This window comes from Equus caballus, chromosome 6 (assembly GCF_041296265.1).
Source record: "Equus caballus isolate H_3958 breed thoroughbred chromosome 6, TB-T2T, whole genome shotgun sequence".
Taxonomy (NCBI): Eukaryota; Metazoa; Chordata; class Mammalia; order Perissodactyla; family Equidae; genus Equus; species Equus caballus.
In genome coordinates, this window is record NC_091689.1 from 26,126,900 (window position 1) to 26,142,994 (window position 16,095).

The 16,095-nt window shown below is 57.5% G+C and overlaps 1 protein-coding gene across 25 annotated transcripts in view; it reads right to left on the reverse strand.

Moving 5' to 3' along the window:
* The window catches only part of ANKMY1 (ankyrin repeat and MYND domain containing 1), a 55,870-nt gene that overhangs the window by 23,487 nt on the left and 16,288 nt on the right, over positions 1–16,095 (reverse strand). For 18 of the 25 annotated variants that reach the window (XM_070270700.1, XM_070270707.1, XM_070270699.1 and 15 more), the window contains exons 8-15: positions 15,495–15,967; positions 13,082–13,253; positions 11,599–11,739; positions 11,016–11,156; positions 8,486–8,593; positions 6,530–6,661; positions 3,738–3,851; positions 3,251–3,416 (exon numbers count right to left, since the gene is read on the reverse strand). In XM_070270700.1, coding sequence (XP_070126801.1) covers positions 3,251–3,416; positions 3,738–3,851; positions 6,530–6,661; positions 8,486–8,593; positions 11,016–11,156; positions 11,599–11,739; positions 13,082–13,253; positions 15,495–15,967 — 1,447 coding nt within the window. The remainder of the gene's footprint in view (positions 1–3,250; positions 3,417–3,737; positions 3,852–6,529; positions 6,662–8,485; positions 8,594–11,015; positions 11,157–11,598; positions 11,740–13,081; positions 13,254–15,494; positions 15,968–16,095) is intronic. The other 7 variants (XM_070270703.1, XM_070270704.1, XM_070270711.1 and 4 more) reach the window with 2 other exon arrangements.

The following is a 16,095-nucleotide window of genomic DNA, read 5'->3' on the forward strand; positions in this document are numbered from 1 at the left end:
TGAAACACTGGGCCGCCTGCAGCGGAGCGCACAAACTTAGCCACTCGGCCATGGGGCCAGCCCCTAGTATTTCTTGTAAAGTAGGACTACTGGGAACAAATTCTCACAGGTTTTGTCTTTCTGGGAATGTCTTTATTTCACCTTCATTTTTGAAAGTTAGCTTTGCTGGACAAAGGATTCTTGGCTGACAGCTTATCTCTTTGAGCACTTCGAGTGTGACGTCCCGCTGCCTTCTGGCCTCCACTGCTTCTGATGAGAGGCCAACTGCTAATCGTACTGTGCATCCCTAAGTGATGTGGGGTTTTTTTCTTACTGCCTTCAAGATTTTCTCCTTGTCTTTGACTCATGGCATTTTAATATGATGTATCTCTTTGTGGATCTCTTTGTCTTCATCCTACTGTGAGCTTCTTTAACTTCCTGGGTATATAGATTGATGTTTTACAATAAATTTGGGAAGCTTTCACCCATCACGTCTTTGACTATTTTTCCTGCTCCTTTCTTTCCACTCTCTGCTTCTGGTACTCATCTGTTGGTGGTGTCCACTTTTCTCTGAGGATCTCTTCACGTCTCATCAACCTTTTTTTCTCTTGATGGTCCTCCACTTTTCTAGGAGGACCTGTTCACTTCTCATCGTTTTTCTCCCTCCCCGGGGCTGATTATTATTTGCTTGTCATTTGTTTAGTGACCAGCTGGGTTAACTTTGCAAAGCCTAAGCTCCTCCCTGCAGTATAAAGCTTCCGCTGTTTCCCCACACAGGATGCGGCCTTGGGGATGCCCACAGTCTCCCGGGGATGACAGTGGTTTGGGTAGGCCTTTCTTTGTCTGTCTCTCTGCATGATCGCGCCCATGAATTGCAGGCTGATTGCTCCACTGGTTTCAGCAATGCTCTGGGGTACAATATGCTCCATAGACTCTTTCAATTAAATCAGGGCTCACTGACAGGATAGCTCCCAAGGTCAGTACTTGAGATTAGTTCTGACCACAGGCAAGCTCCTCCCAGCCATCTTTCCAAGTTTTCTCTGGCAACCAGCCTGATTATAGTTCAGGCTTTACCTCCACTGAACCCGCCAATCTCCTCACCTTCACCTCAACCTCCGCTGACTTTGAGAGCACCGTTAGGCTTGAACTTCCCCATGCTCTCTTGCCAGTGAAGTAGTTTCCTTTGGAATGAATCAAAGCTCTCTGTTTTATGGTGTGCTTCCCCCTTGGGTAAATCTCTGAGCCATGGCTCTAGAGCTGGTGGTGGGGACAATGGCACACTTCTCTTTTAGTGACACCCACACTTGAGGACCTGAGCACTCAGTGGAGGGGGCACAGCAGCCTCAGCTCTCCTGTCCCAGCATGGAACCTCAGCTTGCACAGAGGGCAGGGGTGGTATCGACTGGGTGGTGGTATGTGGTGTCGGTTGGGTGTGGGTGAGGATGTACGCACGGGGAGGGTAGGCTGTAGTGTTGCACGTGTGTGGAAGGGTGTGTGTGGGGCGATAGGTGCATACATGTGGGGAAGTATGGGGCATATGTGTGATGGGTGGGTGTGTAGGTGGGTGGAATGTGCGTAGGGAGGGGTGTGGGTGGGTGCACATGAGGGGCGTAGGGGCTGGTACGTGTAGGGGGCACAGACCCACAGACGGCAGCCTCAACTCCAGGAACTTGGAGGCTGCTGCAGCCTGAGCCTGAGACTCGATTTTGGCCTCCTGCATCACCACGGGGCCCAGTCTCACCATGGCAGAGAATGCTGGCAGAGGGGCATCAGGGTGCCCCCACCCAGCCTGCTGTCTGAGCGGCCGCTGCACCAGCTCTGTCTCCCCATCATCTGCAGTGCAGGCGTGGTTTCTCTGCAGTGGACGTGAAGCCCGAGTCTGGCTGCCAGTGGCCGGAACACAGAGGTCGGGTGGTGCTGGGGTGGTGCTGGGCAGGTGCAGCCACCTCCACCCAGAAGGAGAGCCTCACCCAGGCAGCCCCCGACCCGTCAAGTCCCCAGCCCCCTCCGTGACGCAGGTGTGGAGGCCGCCGCCCCGGGCCTGTGACTTGGTCCCTCCTGGGGACACTCTGTCACACAGAGGAGAAACCAATCGCTGACCAGCACTGCTGAGGACCTGGTCCTGGGCGTCCCCTGCAGATGCCAAGGCCTCTCAGGTGCAGCTCCCTTGCTCTCCAGGAAGAGCATTCCCTTCCCAGGGCAGACACCTACTCATGGAGCCCAACGTTTTCCACCAAAAGTCGATTCTCTTTAGCGAGCTGAACAAGATCGTTCCTGCAACTAAGAAACAAGCTCCACGTGCACCTGGGGCTGTCCCAGGTCCCTCTCAGAATCCATAGGCCTTTCTCCCTTGTCCAAGGACCCTGCAGCCCTTTCCACCAGGCTCTTGCCCAAAATTGTTCACTTGGGCTGGCTCTGTGCCTGATGCATCACAGGCAGATGGCATGGGGCGCTTATGACAGGACGACCCAGGGCTTCAACTCCCAGAGCAGCTGCACCAGGCACAGGAAGCGGTCAGCATTTCAGCCCCTGGGGCACGGCAGGCCAAGCAAAGTTCAGAGCAGGTCCCTCTTCCTCCTCCTCCAGTGCCCCAGCCAGTCCACTAGAGACCCACGGGCACCCAGGCCCGGCGTGTCCTCAAGTCACACTTGCCTGCTGGCCTCCCATGGAGCAGGGGGGCCTTCCCCCAAGACCCTGCCCAAGTGAGAGTGCAGCCAAGTCTCGGGGCTGGGGCGGTCCTGCTGCCTGGCCATCACGGGGCAGAGACCCCACTGCTGCCCACTGGAGGACCCCAGAGCAACCTCAAGCAGCTTGGCCAGCACCTCGCTCCCTCAGGTGTCATGTGCCCCCCACCCCATGACAGCGGGACAGGTGGGTGGTGCTGACCCAGACCCAGGCCTCCTCTGCCACTGGACAAACATGCTGTTCACAGATGCGCTCCCATGGTGCAGCCTGAGGCCTCTCCTGGGCCCTGGTCCTGCCCCTCCGACCTCTCTTCCCAGGCTTGACCTACTTAGAGGCAGAGACACAAGGGCCAGGGGTACCCAACCCAGCAGGCGGCCCGGGCAGTGGCAGGAAAGGTCTCTCTTGTGTCCCTTCTGGGCCCATGAATCCGGATCTTCAGGAACATGGCCCAGACACCCAAGACGGAAATCCCAGTGTAAGTAACTGGGCAGAACAAAAACTCCCGGTTGGCTTGGAGTTTCCAGGAAGCGTGTGTGGGCCTCCCAGGACCGGGCCAGCCCGCCAGGCTGTGCCCCCTGCCACCCACCTCTCTTGCTCAGGTACAGCCTCTTCAGGTCCCACTGGCTCTCCTTGGCGAAGACGGCCTGGCGCAGCTGGATGCCCATGTATTCCAGGAGCCTCTTCCGGGCCAAAAACGTCTCCCGCTCTGCTGGCATCAGCGAGTGGAAGGGGCAGTGGGCGATCTTCCGGTCCTGCGGCACAGTGATGTGTCACCGCCAGTGACCTGGGGCACCAGCCTCTCACCTCAGGGAGAGCAGACCCCACTCTCAGCCCCGGCCCATCATCTACACTGGGTGGGGAGCACATCCCCGCTCACGGCAATGACACTCTGAAAGCCTGCACACAGGCAGCCACGCCTGCAGGACATGCTCAGCGTGCCTAGGTCTTCTCTTCCAGAAGGCCAGGAGCTAGCTTCGGGCAGAGGCATGAAGGACCTTCAGTCCAGCTTTGCCTGAGAGATACTAATGGCCCCAGCTCTACCCCCATCACCACTGGGAAACTCAAAGCCATACCTGGTAGAATCTGAAATACCCGTAGTCGACAGCTGTGCCCACAGCCACCTTGTCCCCCTGCATGAGCACAATGGGCTTCAGGATGTCAGCTCCGTAATTAATGAGTAGGTCAATCTGTGGAGAACAGAGCCTACATCAAATTCCCAGACACTGCTACCACCAGGAGGCGGGATTCAGAACCGGGGTGCCCACACGCCCAAGCGCCTGCATCAAGGCTGTGACCTGGTTGCCTGAGGCTTCCAGGCCCTCTGGACACACTGGCTGGATGGAGGAGGGCAGCCCGAGGATGAGGCCCCCAGCAGGTGAGCAGGCGCTGCCCAAACAGGTTGTTGTCACCTGCATTACCCAGGGAGGCCACCCTCTCAGGTGTGCTGAGAGTCAGCGAGAGACACAACATATGCGCCAACCTCATGGACGAGAAGTGAGGGCAGAGTGTCAAGGCAACGACTGTCACTGAAGGCAGGCAGGGCCACCTCTTGGGGGGCCCTCCCCGACACCCCACCCACAACACCACAGAATGACACCACATCTGTTGACACCTGGTGATAGTCCCATGCCCCCTAGACTGTAGGTGACACCATGGCCAACGCCAGGCCTGTCTTCTTCACCACCCCATCCCAGCATGCCTGGGGGTGCTCCGTGACACTGGATGCATGTGTGTGCGTGCGTGTGCATGGTTGCACGTGTGCACGTGTGCGCATGCACAAAATCAGAATCTTGGCCGATTAAGTTGGAAGGAGAGAAAGGTTTGCTTAAAGAAACGTGAGACCGTAGAGGACAGGCAGGGAAGGAGGACTCCAAGAAGCGCGTGTTGGGAGCCGTTACAAATATTGAATGAATGTTGACTTTCTCTAGTGCGGGAGTGTGAAAGAACATCCCTATCCTAGGGAGACACACGTGGAAGTAGTGGGAGGAGCCGTGACGGGTGCAGCCCAGTTTCAGAGGGTTGGCCAAGAGGAGGTCCCAGAGAGAGCAGGCAGCTATGTTATAACTGAGGAGAGGGGAAATGGGGTCATGCTGTGGTGCTTTCAACTTTTACGTGAGTTAAAAAAAAATAAAAGCTAGTAAATGAATAAATAGTAAGTAATTAAATAGATGAAAAACCAACCGGTCAGCTGATTTGAGATCTGGGACAAGAACATTCAAGGTGTGTGTGGGTTGTCTTGATGCAACGGAAAACAGGTGGACGTCAGAAGCTAAGGGGCAACACAAATGGGCTGGGGAGGCTACCCAGGGCTGAAGATGAGACAATTCAAAGGTGAAAAAGAGAGAAGCTTTCCCTGGTAATTAGAGAGGCAGATAGCATGGCTGGGCCAAGCAGACTAATGACCCGCTAGTCCAGGACAGAGCACCATAATCCAGGATCCATAATCCAGGATGGAGCACCCCAGGGCCCCTAATCCAAGATGGAGCACCAGGGGGCCCCTAATCCAAGATGGAGCACCATGGGGTCCCTAGTCCAGGATAGAGCACCCCAGGATCCATAATCCAGGATGGAGCACCAGGGGGCCCCTAATCCAAGATGGAGCACCAGGGGGTCCCTAGTCCAGGATAGAGCACCCCAGGATCCATAATCCAGGATGGAGCACCAGGGGGCCCCTAATCCAGGATGGAGCACCAGAGGGCCCTAATCCAAGAGGGAGCACCAGAGGGCCTCAGAACGCACATCTTCAGGCCCCTCCCAGGCTCCAGATTGCTCCACAACTGTCTTCTCCTTTTAGTATCCAACAACGTCTGAAAAGCAGGGAGCTTTCCCTCTCTGGAGTCTCTTTTAATCAGGACAGGATCTTGGGGGTAATGGTAGGATCCTTAAACTAGGACCCAGAAATTGGACATCAGGAAAAGGAGTCTTAGTTCTTTTTAAATACTGAAGTTATACTTTTGTGAAGTCAAACAGCCTCCAGGAAGCCCGACTGTCATTCTACAGCGCTCCCACCCCTCTGCCCCTGGTGCTTCAGCTGGTTGCGAACCACAGCATGTACCAGGATGGAGCAATGGCAGCGAGGATCCCACCAAGCACCATCGTCAGTGGGTACCCATAGAGGACCACACGGCGTGGGTGTGAGAAGGAGCTACCCAGGGGAACGGCTGTAGGCAACAGCACACAGAGGGGCCTGCCGTGAGCTGAGCTGCCCATGGAGAGGACCCTGAGCCCAGGGGTGGGAGTGAGGAGAGGGAGATGCAGGAGCAGACCTGCTTGGGTGCCAGGCAGGGCCAGAGCAGCTGGGAAGACGGAAGGGGGCTCTGACGGGAGCAACCAGCCTCCAGAGCACAGAGCACATTCTCGGTCACACATGAGCCCACAGAGGAAACAGCTTCCAAGCACAAGGAAGCCATCCCCATGGCCAGGAGACAGCACCCCGGATCCCTGCCCAGGAGACACACCGCGGACCCCTGCCCAGGAGACACACCGCGGACCCCTGCCCAGGAGACACACCCTAGATCCCTGCCCAGGAGACAGCACCTCAGATCCCTGCCCAGTAGGTCCCTTGTCTAGGATCCCAAGCCGTTGCCCAACTGACATAGAAAGATCTAGACTCCTGCAGCCAGACCAAAGCCACAGCCTACGTCTTCCTTGAGACTAACCAGGGGACTTTTGTCTGGCCTGTTGGGTGGGTTTGCCACTTCATGTTTTTAAGGGTCCACTGACATCCCCAACCCTCCACCCCAGAGCTAGACCAAAAGGTCCACAACATCCCCAACCCTCTACCCCAGGGCCAGACCAAGGGGTCCACCACACACCCTGGACCCTCCACCCCAGGGCCAGGCCCCCTCCACCATCACCCCCTCACCAGGGCCAGCTTGCTGTCCATGTTCCTCTGGTTCTCATAGGCGAAGTCACAGGCGACACACAGGGCACTGCCCAAGCCCTTGGTCAGGAGAAGGTTGGGGTCAGCTCCTTGGGACAGAAGCTCCTTCACAATCTGGACACAGACAGGCTTGTCAGCACCCACCAGGCCCCTCTCCTTAGGTGAGGAGGAAGTCTCAGGAGCAAGGCCACTGCACTAGTGAGCACAGTGGCGGCCACCCAGGCACTTCACATGCATCGTACCCGCAGGTGCACCTGCTGCCTGGCTCAGAGGACAAGGCTGGGGCAGGGAGAGGGCACAGGGTGGTTCCTCAGGGAGCACTACAATCCCACCCAGGCAGCCCGGGTCCAGCACTGTCTCTGTAGTGTCCAGTTGCTCCCAAGTGGTCCTGGCTCCTGTCTTGCTTTCCAGCCCAGGGGCACAGCTGAGCCCTGCCACAGTCTCCCACCAGCACTGAGCCAGGCACACATCCCTGGGACCAGCGTGCCTCTGCCCCTGGGCACCTGGATCACTGTGATCCCCTGACTGGACACAGAGTGGGGCATGACTCACTTGTTCCCTGATGTGTCCCCAGCCACTAGCCCAGGTGCCACCCAGGAAGCCAGGAGTGACAGCAGCTGTGGTGGGACACAAGAGACGCTAGTGTTTGGCTCACTCAAGAGCTTATGTTCCTCAGAATGCAGCTCTCTTTGCCGCTGTGCCCCACTATAATGGCCAGGCACAGAGCAGGCGCCCCATGGAACGTGAGTGAATGACTCAACACACCGGCTGAGGAGGGAGAGAGGGGACAGGGACCATGCAGAAGTGCCACAGAAGCCCCACGTGCATCAACACTGCCTTCAGCTTCTTCAGGCCTCTGCTGAAATGTCACCTCACCAGAGAAGACCTCCCTGGCCACCCAGCTAAAGTAGCCTACCCTCCATCATTCTCTGTCCCATCATAACACTTATCATCACATGAAATCATGTTACACACTGCATTATGATCTGTCTCCCTCAACTAGAACATAGGACTTTTGTTTCATTCAACATCTAATGCCTAGAATGGTGCCTGCCTGGCACATAGTAGATGCTCAAAAAAAAAACAGGTGAATGGGTGAATGGATTATAGATGGATGGGTGGATGGAAGGAAGGAAGGTGGGAAGAAATGAAGGAAGGAAGGATAGATGAATAATGGATGGATGATGGAAAGATGGATGATGGATGCAGAATGGATGGATGGAACGATGGATGGATGGATGGATATGTGGGTGGTGATGGATGAATGGGTAGATGAACGTGTGGTTGAGTGAATAGATAGATGGGTGGGTGAAGAAATGTGGAGGTGAGTAAGGGGGGTTGGATGGATGGGTAGGTTGGTAGGTAGATGGATGAACAGATGTGTCATTGGGTGGGTGGTGGATGTATGGATGAAGGGGTAGATGGATGTGTGTTTGAGTGGATGGATGAGTGGGTGGAGGAACGTGTGGGTGGGGGGGGTGAATGAATGGACCGATGGATGGGGGGTGGGTGGGTGGATGGATGGGTGTGTGTATGGATTGGGGGGTGAGGGGGTGGTGAACTAACATATCCCTTGGTGGCAGCAGTAGGTAGGAACTGGCCAATGTGCCTTTCCTAGTACACTGAGAAGTCAATGCCACAGTGCTTTTATGCAGGATATTTGGGACAGGCAGGGGTTGTGATCTAAGCCCCATGAGGGGAGCATCCACCCAAGTTAATCCTCATCCACATGGCTTGATTTCCCTTCTACACCCTTCCCTCTCTAAGGAGCTCCACCCATGTGGGGGGGGAGGGGATCCTCCACACCCTCTACACCATGCTGTCTTCATGCCACCACCACCAACAGCAAATCTCGACGACCGACTGGTGGGAGGGGCAGTGGAGATGGAAACACCTCCGTCACTGGGTGCACCGTCCCTGGGTGCAGCACATGCTCACCAGGTCGTTCCCGCTGGCGATGGACAGCGAGAGCGGGGAGTGGCCACTCCACAGCATGTTGGGGTTTGCTTTGTGGGAGAGGAGGAGCTGGACTACGTCCCTGGCACACTAGGTGGGAAGAGAGGCAGAAGGGCAACAGGTTAAAGAGGCGCCCCCTCCTGGGAGCACCTGACTTTGATCATTAACTCAAACACCATCAAGTCAGTTTAGTCACTTAATTGCTGTTTCCCGCATACCAGCTCCTTTCGTGGCACAGAGTCCTCTAAATTGGGGGAGACGAATGGGTGGGTAGGGGGGTGGATTCTCAAACTGAAAATATGTTTTCTAAATATTCACCATTTCCAGTGGAAAACAGGGTGGACAAGTGATACTTAAATTGATTTAAAGCTTGTTTCAAAGAAAGGGGAGAGTCAGGACCATGCGGCCATCATAGCATCGCCAGGCACACAGGAGGGGTGGCCAGAGGAGCATGCCCATCATGGGGCTCAGTGACCCTATAGGACCCCGGGGTTTGAAAGAAGCCCAGCTCGGCTGAAAGGAGCATTCTCTGGGTAGGAAGGGCCTGTCCTCGCCCTCCTGACCTTCCCTCCCAGGACCCCTCAACTCTCCCCTCCTCATCTCCCTCTGCACCCAGAGGTGCTCACAGGGAGTCACTCTTTGCAGCTTCTGTTCCACCCCCTGTATAGTCTCTTCTCTGGTCAGGCTCCCACATTGAGCAGTCTGCTGAATCTGCTCCCTTTATGGATGTACAGACCCCGTGGGCTGGCTGGGCCACTCTCCAAGCCCCCTCCCTGTCCCCCCACCCTCATGGGCCAGGCCAAGGAGGTGCCAGCGCAATCTGCTGAGGGGCTCCTGGGAAAGCTTCTCCTCCTCTTTCTCTCCCCACTGGAATGCAGACGTGATGGCTGGACTGCTGCAGCCCCCACCTCTCAGCACTGGGAACCTACACAGGCAATCTGTCCTTGACCTAATGATGACGTCGCCTCTCATGTTTCCTAACTTTGCCTTCCCCCCTCGGTGGTCACAAAAAGACCCACGAGGCCAGCAGCTGTTTTCATTTATGGGTGGGTAAACTGAGGCTCAGTGTACCATGCGCTCAGTAGCTTACTGGCCCGGGCTGTGCTGGCCACTACACCACAGAGGCTTGGCTCCCCAGCTCCCCCGACGCCCACCCAGGCCACTCAGCCTCCTTTGAGGGTTTCCCGCACCCACCCTCCTGGGAATTAATCCCCAAGGCAGACAAGAGGCAGCTGCTGCAGGGCTGGAGGGACCTGGGCCAGGCTCCGCAAGACAGGATCACAGCCGGGATCCCCAGTCAGAGAGGGTATGGACGGGCACAGGACAGTTACGGGCTAGGCCAGTGCACCCGAACATGCTTGACCCTGTCCCACAGCAGAAGGGCATTTCACACCGCGACCCTGGCCCCACCTGATGTGTCTGTAGGCCTGCCTGCGATGTGCATCCCCAAAATGTGTGCTGAAGCAACACTTCGGTGCACGAGTTACGTGCGATGCCCTCTGACATATTCTGTTCTACTTTAACCTAGCGTGTTCTAGTCCATTGTGGATGTGACCCACTCCACAGATTCTGAAACCCGCGCAGGGGGATGGTCTGCAGTTTGAGAACTGCTGGCCTGGACCAGGGCGGCCAGGACCTGCAGGGAGGGGCTCACGTCCGTGCCAAGGTCTGCCCCTTAGCTGCTGGCCTGGACCAGGGCGGCCGGGACCTGCAGGGAGGGGCTCACGTCCGTGCCAAGGTCTGCCCCTTAGCTGCTGGCCTGGACCAGGGCGGCCGGGACCTGCAGGGAGGGGCTCACGTCCGTGCCAAGGTCTGCCCCCTTAGCTGCTGGCCTGGACCAGGGCAGCCAGGACCTGCAGGGAGGGGCTCACGTCCGTGCCAAGGTCTGCCCCCTTAGCTGCTGGCCTGGACCAGGGCAGCCGGGACCTGCAGGGAGGGGCTCACGTCCGTGCCAAGCTCTGCCCCCTTAGCTGCTGGCCTGGACCAGGGCAGCCGGGACCTGCAGGGAGGGGCTCACGTCCGTGCCAAGCTCTGCCCCCTTAGCTGCTGGCCTGGACCAGGGCAGCCGGGACCTGCAGGGAGGGGCTCACGTCCGTGCCAAGGTCTGCCCCTTAGCTGCTGGCCTGGACCAGGGCAGCCGGGACCTGCAGGGAGGGGCTCACGTCCATGCCAAGGTCTGCCCCCTTAGCTGCTGGGCCCAAGGCCCAGTCCATCGCCCCGAGGGCTGTTGGCTCCCCCCTGCCCCCAACACACAGAAACACATGTGCACAGGCATCACCCAAGCACACACATACATGCCACTCGTACACACGTGCATCCACAGACACACACGGACTGACCTCTAAGTACACAGACACGCTTGTCTGTATACAGGAATGTGCACATAAAACACACACATACACGTATATGTGCACTTACATGTGCACACCCTAGGCACTCATATACAGGCACAGATGCTCGTGCACACATGCCACACACAGCTGCCAGCCGGCCCGGGGAGGCCCCGGCTCACCCTGTGGTTGTCCTCGCGCTCGCAGGCCACGTGCAGAGCCGTCCTGCCCCCCTCATTGGAGACGGCCGTGCGCTCGCTGTAGTAGATGCTGGCTGGGCCAGCTTCATTGTTGAGCTTCAGGTTTGAAGGCAACAGGTCTACCTGTGTGCAGACAGCGGGGTCAGGCACTGGCCCCCGAGCCTCTCCCCCAAGTGCCCAGAGACCTGCCACCTGCCCGACAGGCTGGGTGATGAGCCCCACGCAGGCGCAAGCTGGCACAGAGACACGCTTGCATGGAAGCTGCGGGTCTGAAGCACCATCCTGGGAAACCCTCTCGAGTGCTACTGCATGGCTCCCGTGTGCTTTCTGAGCCACCCTGGCACCCACGAGGGGCAGAGTCATTCTCGCCCCTCCCCTCTCGGCTCACACACGGTGAGCTGTGCACACGCTGTGCGGATCAGGCTGGTTTGGGGCACACAGAGCATTAAGCACAAGGGACTAGTGAAATAAAAGTGAAATTGTGAACTAAATGTACGACCCTGTCTACAGAGGCCCCGGGCCCGCAGCACCCCTGCTGCCCCTCCTGCGTGGCGGGATGGCACACCCTGTCCGGCCTGTACACGTCATTCTCATCGGCTGCCCTGGCGTCCACATCGGTGATGGCGTGGAGCAGCAGCTCTGTTATCTGGACGCCTTCTTCCCCGGGAAGGGCGGCTGCAATGTGGAGGGGTGTCAGGGCCCACAGCTGCAGAGGAAACGCAGGCGGGGTGAGGATGTGGTTCGCAGGTGAGCGGCACCCCACAGTGTGGGGGTGGGGCTCGGCGTGAAGGAGGCCAGTGAGAAGCCTGTCCAGGACGAGAGCACAGCCGCCTGCCCCACACCCGTCTGAGGGTCCCACAGCACTGCCTTCTCACCAGCCCGGTCGTGACATTCAGGACAAGGAGGCCTGCCCGCAGTGGACATGAATGTGTCCGTTCCAACTCCTAAGATGCTTCCTGCTGCCAGAGAGGAGGCAGACTAGGAGGACCAGCTTCATTTGAGACCACCTTCCTTCAAGAAGAGCCCTGGCCCCCTGCCAGGCCCTCCTGAGGCCACTGCACAGATGGCCATGCAGCTCCTGACTCCAGTCCCTGCCCCCGGCCTGTCCTTTCTCCACCCCTGGCAGCCTCTGGTCATAGGCTGAGAGAGTTGCTGGGGGACTGACTCTTGGTGGTGCCAGGTCAGTGCCGGGTACACAGAGGGCGTCAGGGGGACTCGGCCCTGGAGGGAGCACAGTGAAAGCAGAGGGAGGACCAGCCGGAGCAAGCAGCGCACTACGGATCAAAGTGGAGGACTCGCCAGCCTGCGCCTCCCAACCCCACCCTCAAAGCAGAATCGCACAGAAACGGGCAGGCGCCCTCGGAGCACGGCTAGAAGGAGGCTCGGAAACCGCTGACACCAGTCTGCTGCGCACAGGGCTGGTGCGGGCTCCAGCGGACAGGCTCCAGGAGGAGCGGGCACTCTCCCGGCACCTGTCTGACATGACCTCCTCAACATTTTAACAAAACAAGACTTCCATTTGAAAGACGAATGTGTCAGTAACAGATTCTTGACCGGGAATGAGTGAAGGGATGGACGGACACATGAATGGACGAATGACTGAGTGAGCAACGTCTGAGCTAAGTTTAAAGGTTGCAACCTTACTCAGTTTCAAAGATGGAGCCCAGGGTCCGGTCAGCAAAACTAAAAAGTTATTATTATCCTGGGTCTTACACCGAGAATCCTACGTTCCTGCACTTCTTTATGTCACACCCAGAAGAAAAGAAGGGAACGGACGGCCCGGCCGAGGGGCCTGGAAGGCCAGACCCGCCTGCCACGGAGCAGGGAGGAGTGCAAACAAAAACTGTCTGCCTTTGCAGCCTCGACACCTTCTCAATATGACAAAGAGCCTAAAAAAGTGACTGGATGGGTGTTTACACAACCAGAGAAGAAAAGCAGAATTCTGCAAGTGAATTTCAAAAGCCAGCGCTGACTCCACAGCCCCATGGGCCTCCTCTCGGCCAGCCCCTTCCTCTCTCCCTGCCCTCCCCTCGCCGGCGGGGTCCCACCTCCGCGGGGAGCTGGATGTCGGTCCTGGCTCCATTCTCCAGCAGCAGCTTCACCCCGTCCACGTCCCCGGCCCTCACAGCGAAGAACAGGACCTGCATGGGCACGCCGCAGCAGTTGGGGTCGGCGCCTCGGTGCAGCAGGAGGTTGATGGTCAGCCACCTGTTCCTGTGTCTGGAAGGATCAGCACGACAGTCACAGGCTGGAGGCCAGGCACAGGCGGCTCGCGGCCAGCTGCCTGACAACACCCCCAGGCAGGACAAGCGCTCCCGGGGAAGGACGCTCAGGAGGGTCCCGAGCCCTAGGGCCCTGGTTTCCAAGACCTCTGGCCCCTACCCTGGGATCAGGGCAGCCCACCCATCACCAAACCACCCTGAGCGGGCCAGCCCAGCCAAGCTAAGTTCAGCTGAGGCCCTGCCCCGCTTCAGCCCTGAGCGGTCACTTAGCCTCACTGAGGTCACCTGTGCGACAGGGTGTGGGGTGGGGCCGAGCCTTTCCTCCTAGGGTGGCTGTGAGGTGATGACATAGAACTCCTGGGATGCATAGGGTACGAGATTGTACCAGGCACACCACACACATACACACATCACACATACATACAACACACATACTACACAACACACACATACACATACATGTACACACACACCACTCACTCATACCCACCACACATATACACCGCATGCACCCATACACACACATACACACATACACACCACACATACATACAACACACATACAACACAACACACACATACACATACATACACACACACACCACTCACACATACCCACCACACATATACACAGCATACACCCATACACACACAAATACACACCACACACATATACACACCACACATGCATACAACACACATATGACACAACACACACATACATATATACACACACACCACTCACTCATAGCCACCACACATATACACAGCACGCACACATACACATACATACACAAATAAACACCACATACATACGCACACCACACACACATGCACACACGCACACCCACACCGGCATGCACACACCAGTGCACACACTGGCACACAAACACAACACACACTAGCATGCACATCTCTTACCAGGAGTGTGGAACTGGCACCAGTGGGGAAGCTGTGCCAAGACCTGGGCCTAGAGAGGCTCGGGTGAGTGGGCAGGGACGGCCAGCCCCACTGGGCCGGGGGAAGGTAAGGGAGGGGCTGCCCGGCATTGAGAATGGCAGACAGAGTGGGCAGGTGGAGGGCCTGGCTCATCCCCCTGATCCCACGGCCAGCATAGCACCGTGTCAGCAGATAGTACGTGGTGGGTGCATGTGCTCCAAAATTCTCATTTTCACCGAAGGCTGAAATGTCACCACTGACAACACACCCTGTCACATTTTCCTTAAAGCGAACAGCCACTCAGAAGAATGAAGAGCCATAGTGTGCCGGCTGTGGTTCTTTTGGGTAAAAGTGGTGTCCCGGGGGAAGGATGGAGAATCCCGTTTGTGGCTCCAGCCGTGGGAAAAGTGCCTTCCTCGACAGGACCACTCTCCTGTGGTTTGGGGCAGACGAGCTTCCAGTGTCCTCCCATCTCATCCCACGGAACATTCTAACAGGGCGTGGCCTCAGGAGTCGAGACTTGACACATTGATTCCTGTTGTTCCATCAATCGCATTCTCAGGTGAACCTGGCCTTCTCCCGTGCACGCGTGCGTGTGTGGGCATGAGTGGAACACAGCGCGATGTCACACAGGGACATGGCAGATACATCTTAGGATGACTAGGAGAATTATGTCTACCTCGCGGACTTGATGAAAGGGTCTGGGACACGCAGGGGTATACCTCTGGTCTAGACGTTGGTCTGGGAGGTGAGGGCAGGGGTGTGTCGGGGTGTGGGCGAGTGTGTGTGTGGGTAAGTGTGTGTCCGTCGGTAAGTGTGTGGGGGTGAATGTGTGGAGAGAGTAAGCGCGTGTGTGTGAGTGTGTGGGGATATGTGTCCATGAGTGGGGGGGTGAGTGTGTGTGTGTGGGGAGTGTGTGTGTGTGTGTGTGTGTGTGTGAAAGTGCATGTGGAGGCCAGTGGGGGGAGGCGTAGGGTGTGTGAGCATCCGCATGGTGCCCGCTGCCCCTGCACCAATCTGGGCACATTTCCTGGACTCTGCCAAGCCCAGCCCCCAGCACTGAGGTAAACAGAAGTCAGCCCCCACCCTGGGATTCCCATGGAGATAAGGCAGAGAACGACTCCCACCACGGCATTCCCTGCAGGCCTGTGGGGGAGTGGGGCACGCAGACAATGGGACACACATTCCTAGAAACAGTCCCTCCCAGTGGAACCTCCCAGGGGAAGTGATGCTGATCCACTGAGCACACGATTCCCTAAACGGGACCCTCAGCTTCGCCGCCCCGGCCCCGGCCACCTACTCAATCATGGACAGTGCCATCTGCCTCATGGTCCCTTTGTCGGAGTTGGTGGTGCCCAAGGAGGGGGCCTTCAGCATGCTGTGGGCCCTGGCGCTCTTCTCCATGATGGCCTGCGAGAGCTCGATGGAGAAGCTGTGCACACAGAGGTTGGACTCGAAGGCCGTCTCATTGCTGCCCAGCGAGCACGCGTCCAGGTTCCCTGGCACGTCATCCAGCCTCTTGCCCGCATCGCTGGTGCTGCCCCTGGGCGACGTGGACTCCCACCGCTGCAGGCTGCTCCTCAGGTTGGCGGCCTCCCAAGACTGCCGGGTGCCCAGAGAGAGGCTGCCCTCATGGCTGCCGGGCACCACGGGTGGCACCTTCAGATCCTGGCTGCCGCGGGTGGGGACAGATTCCTCATATGAGAGTGACTCCATGGCCACTTCGGAGAATGAGAAGGAATGGCTTGGAGACTTTGAGAGTTTTGGAGCTTCCTTTGGAAAATGCAAAAATACGTATCATTAGAAGAAAGAAGAAATCAGAGTGACAATCCCATGTATCACGGACCCCTCATGGGAGCAGCCTTCAAGGCACCCAGGTGGACAGTGCTAATGTGCCTCTG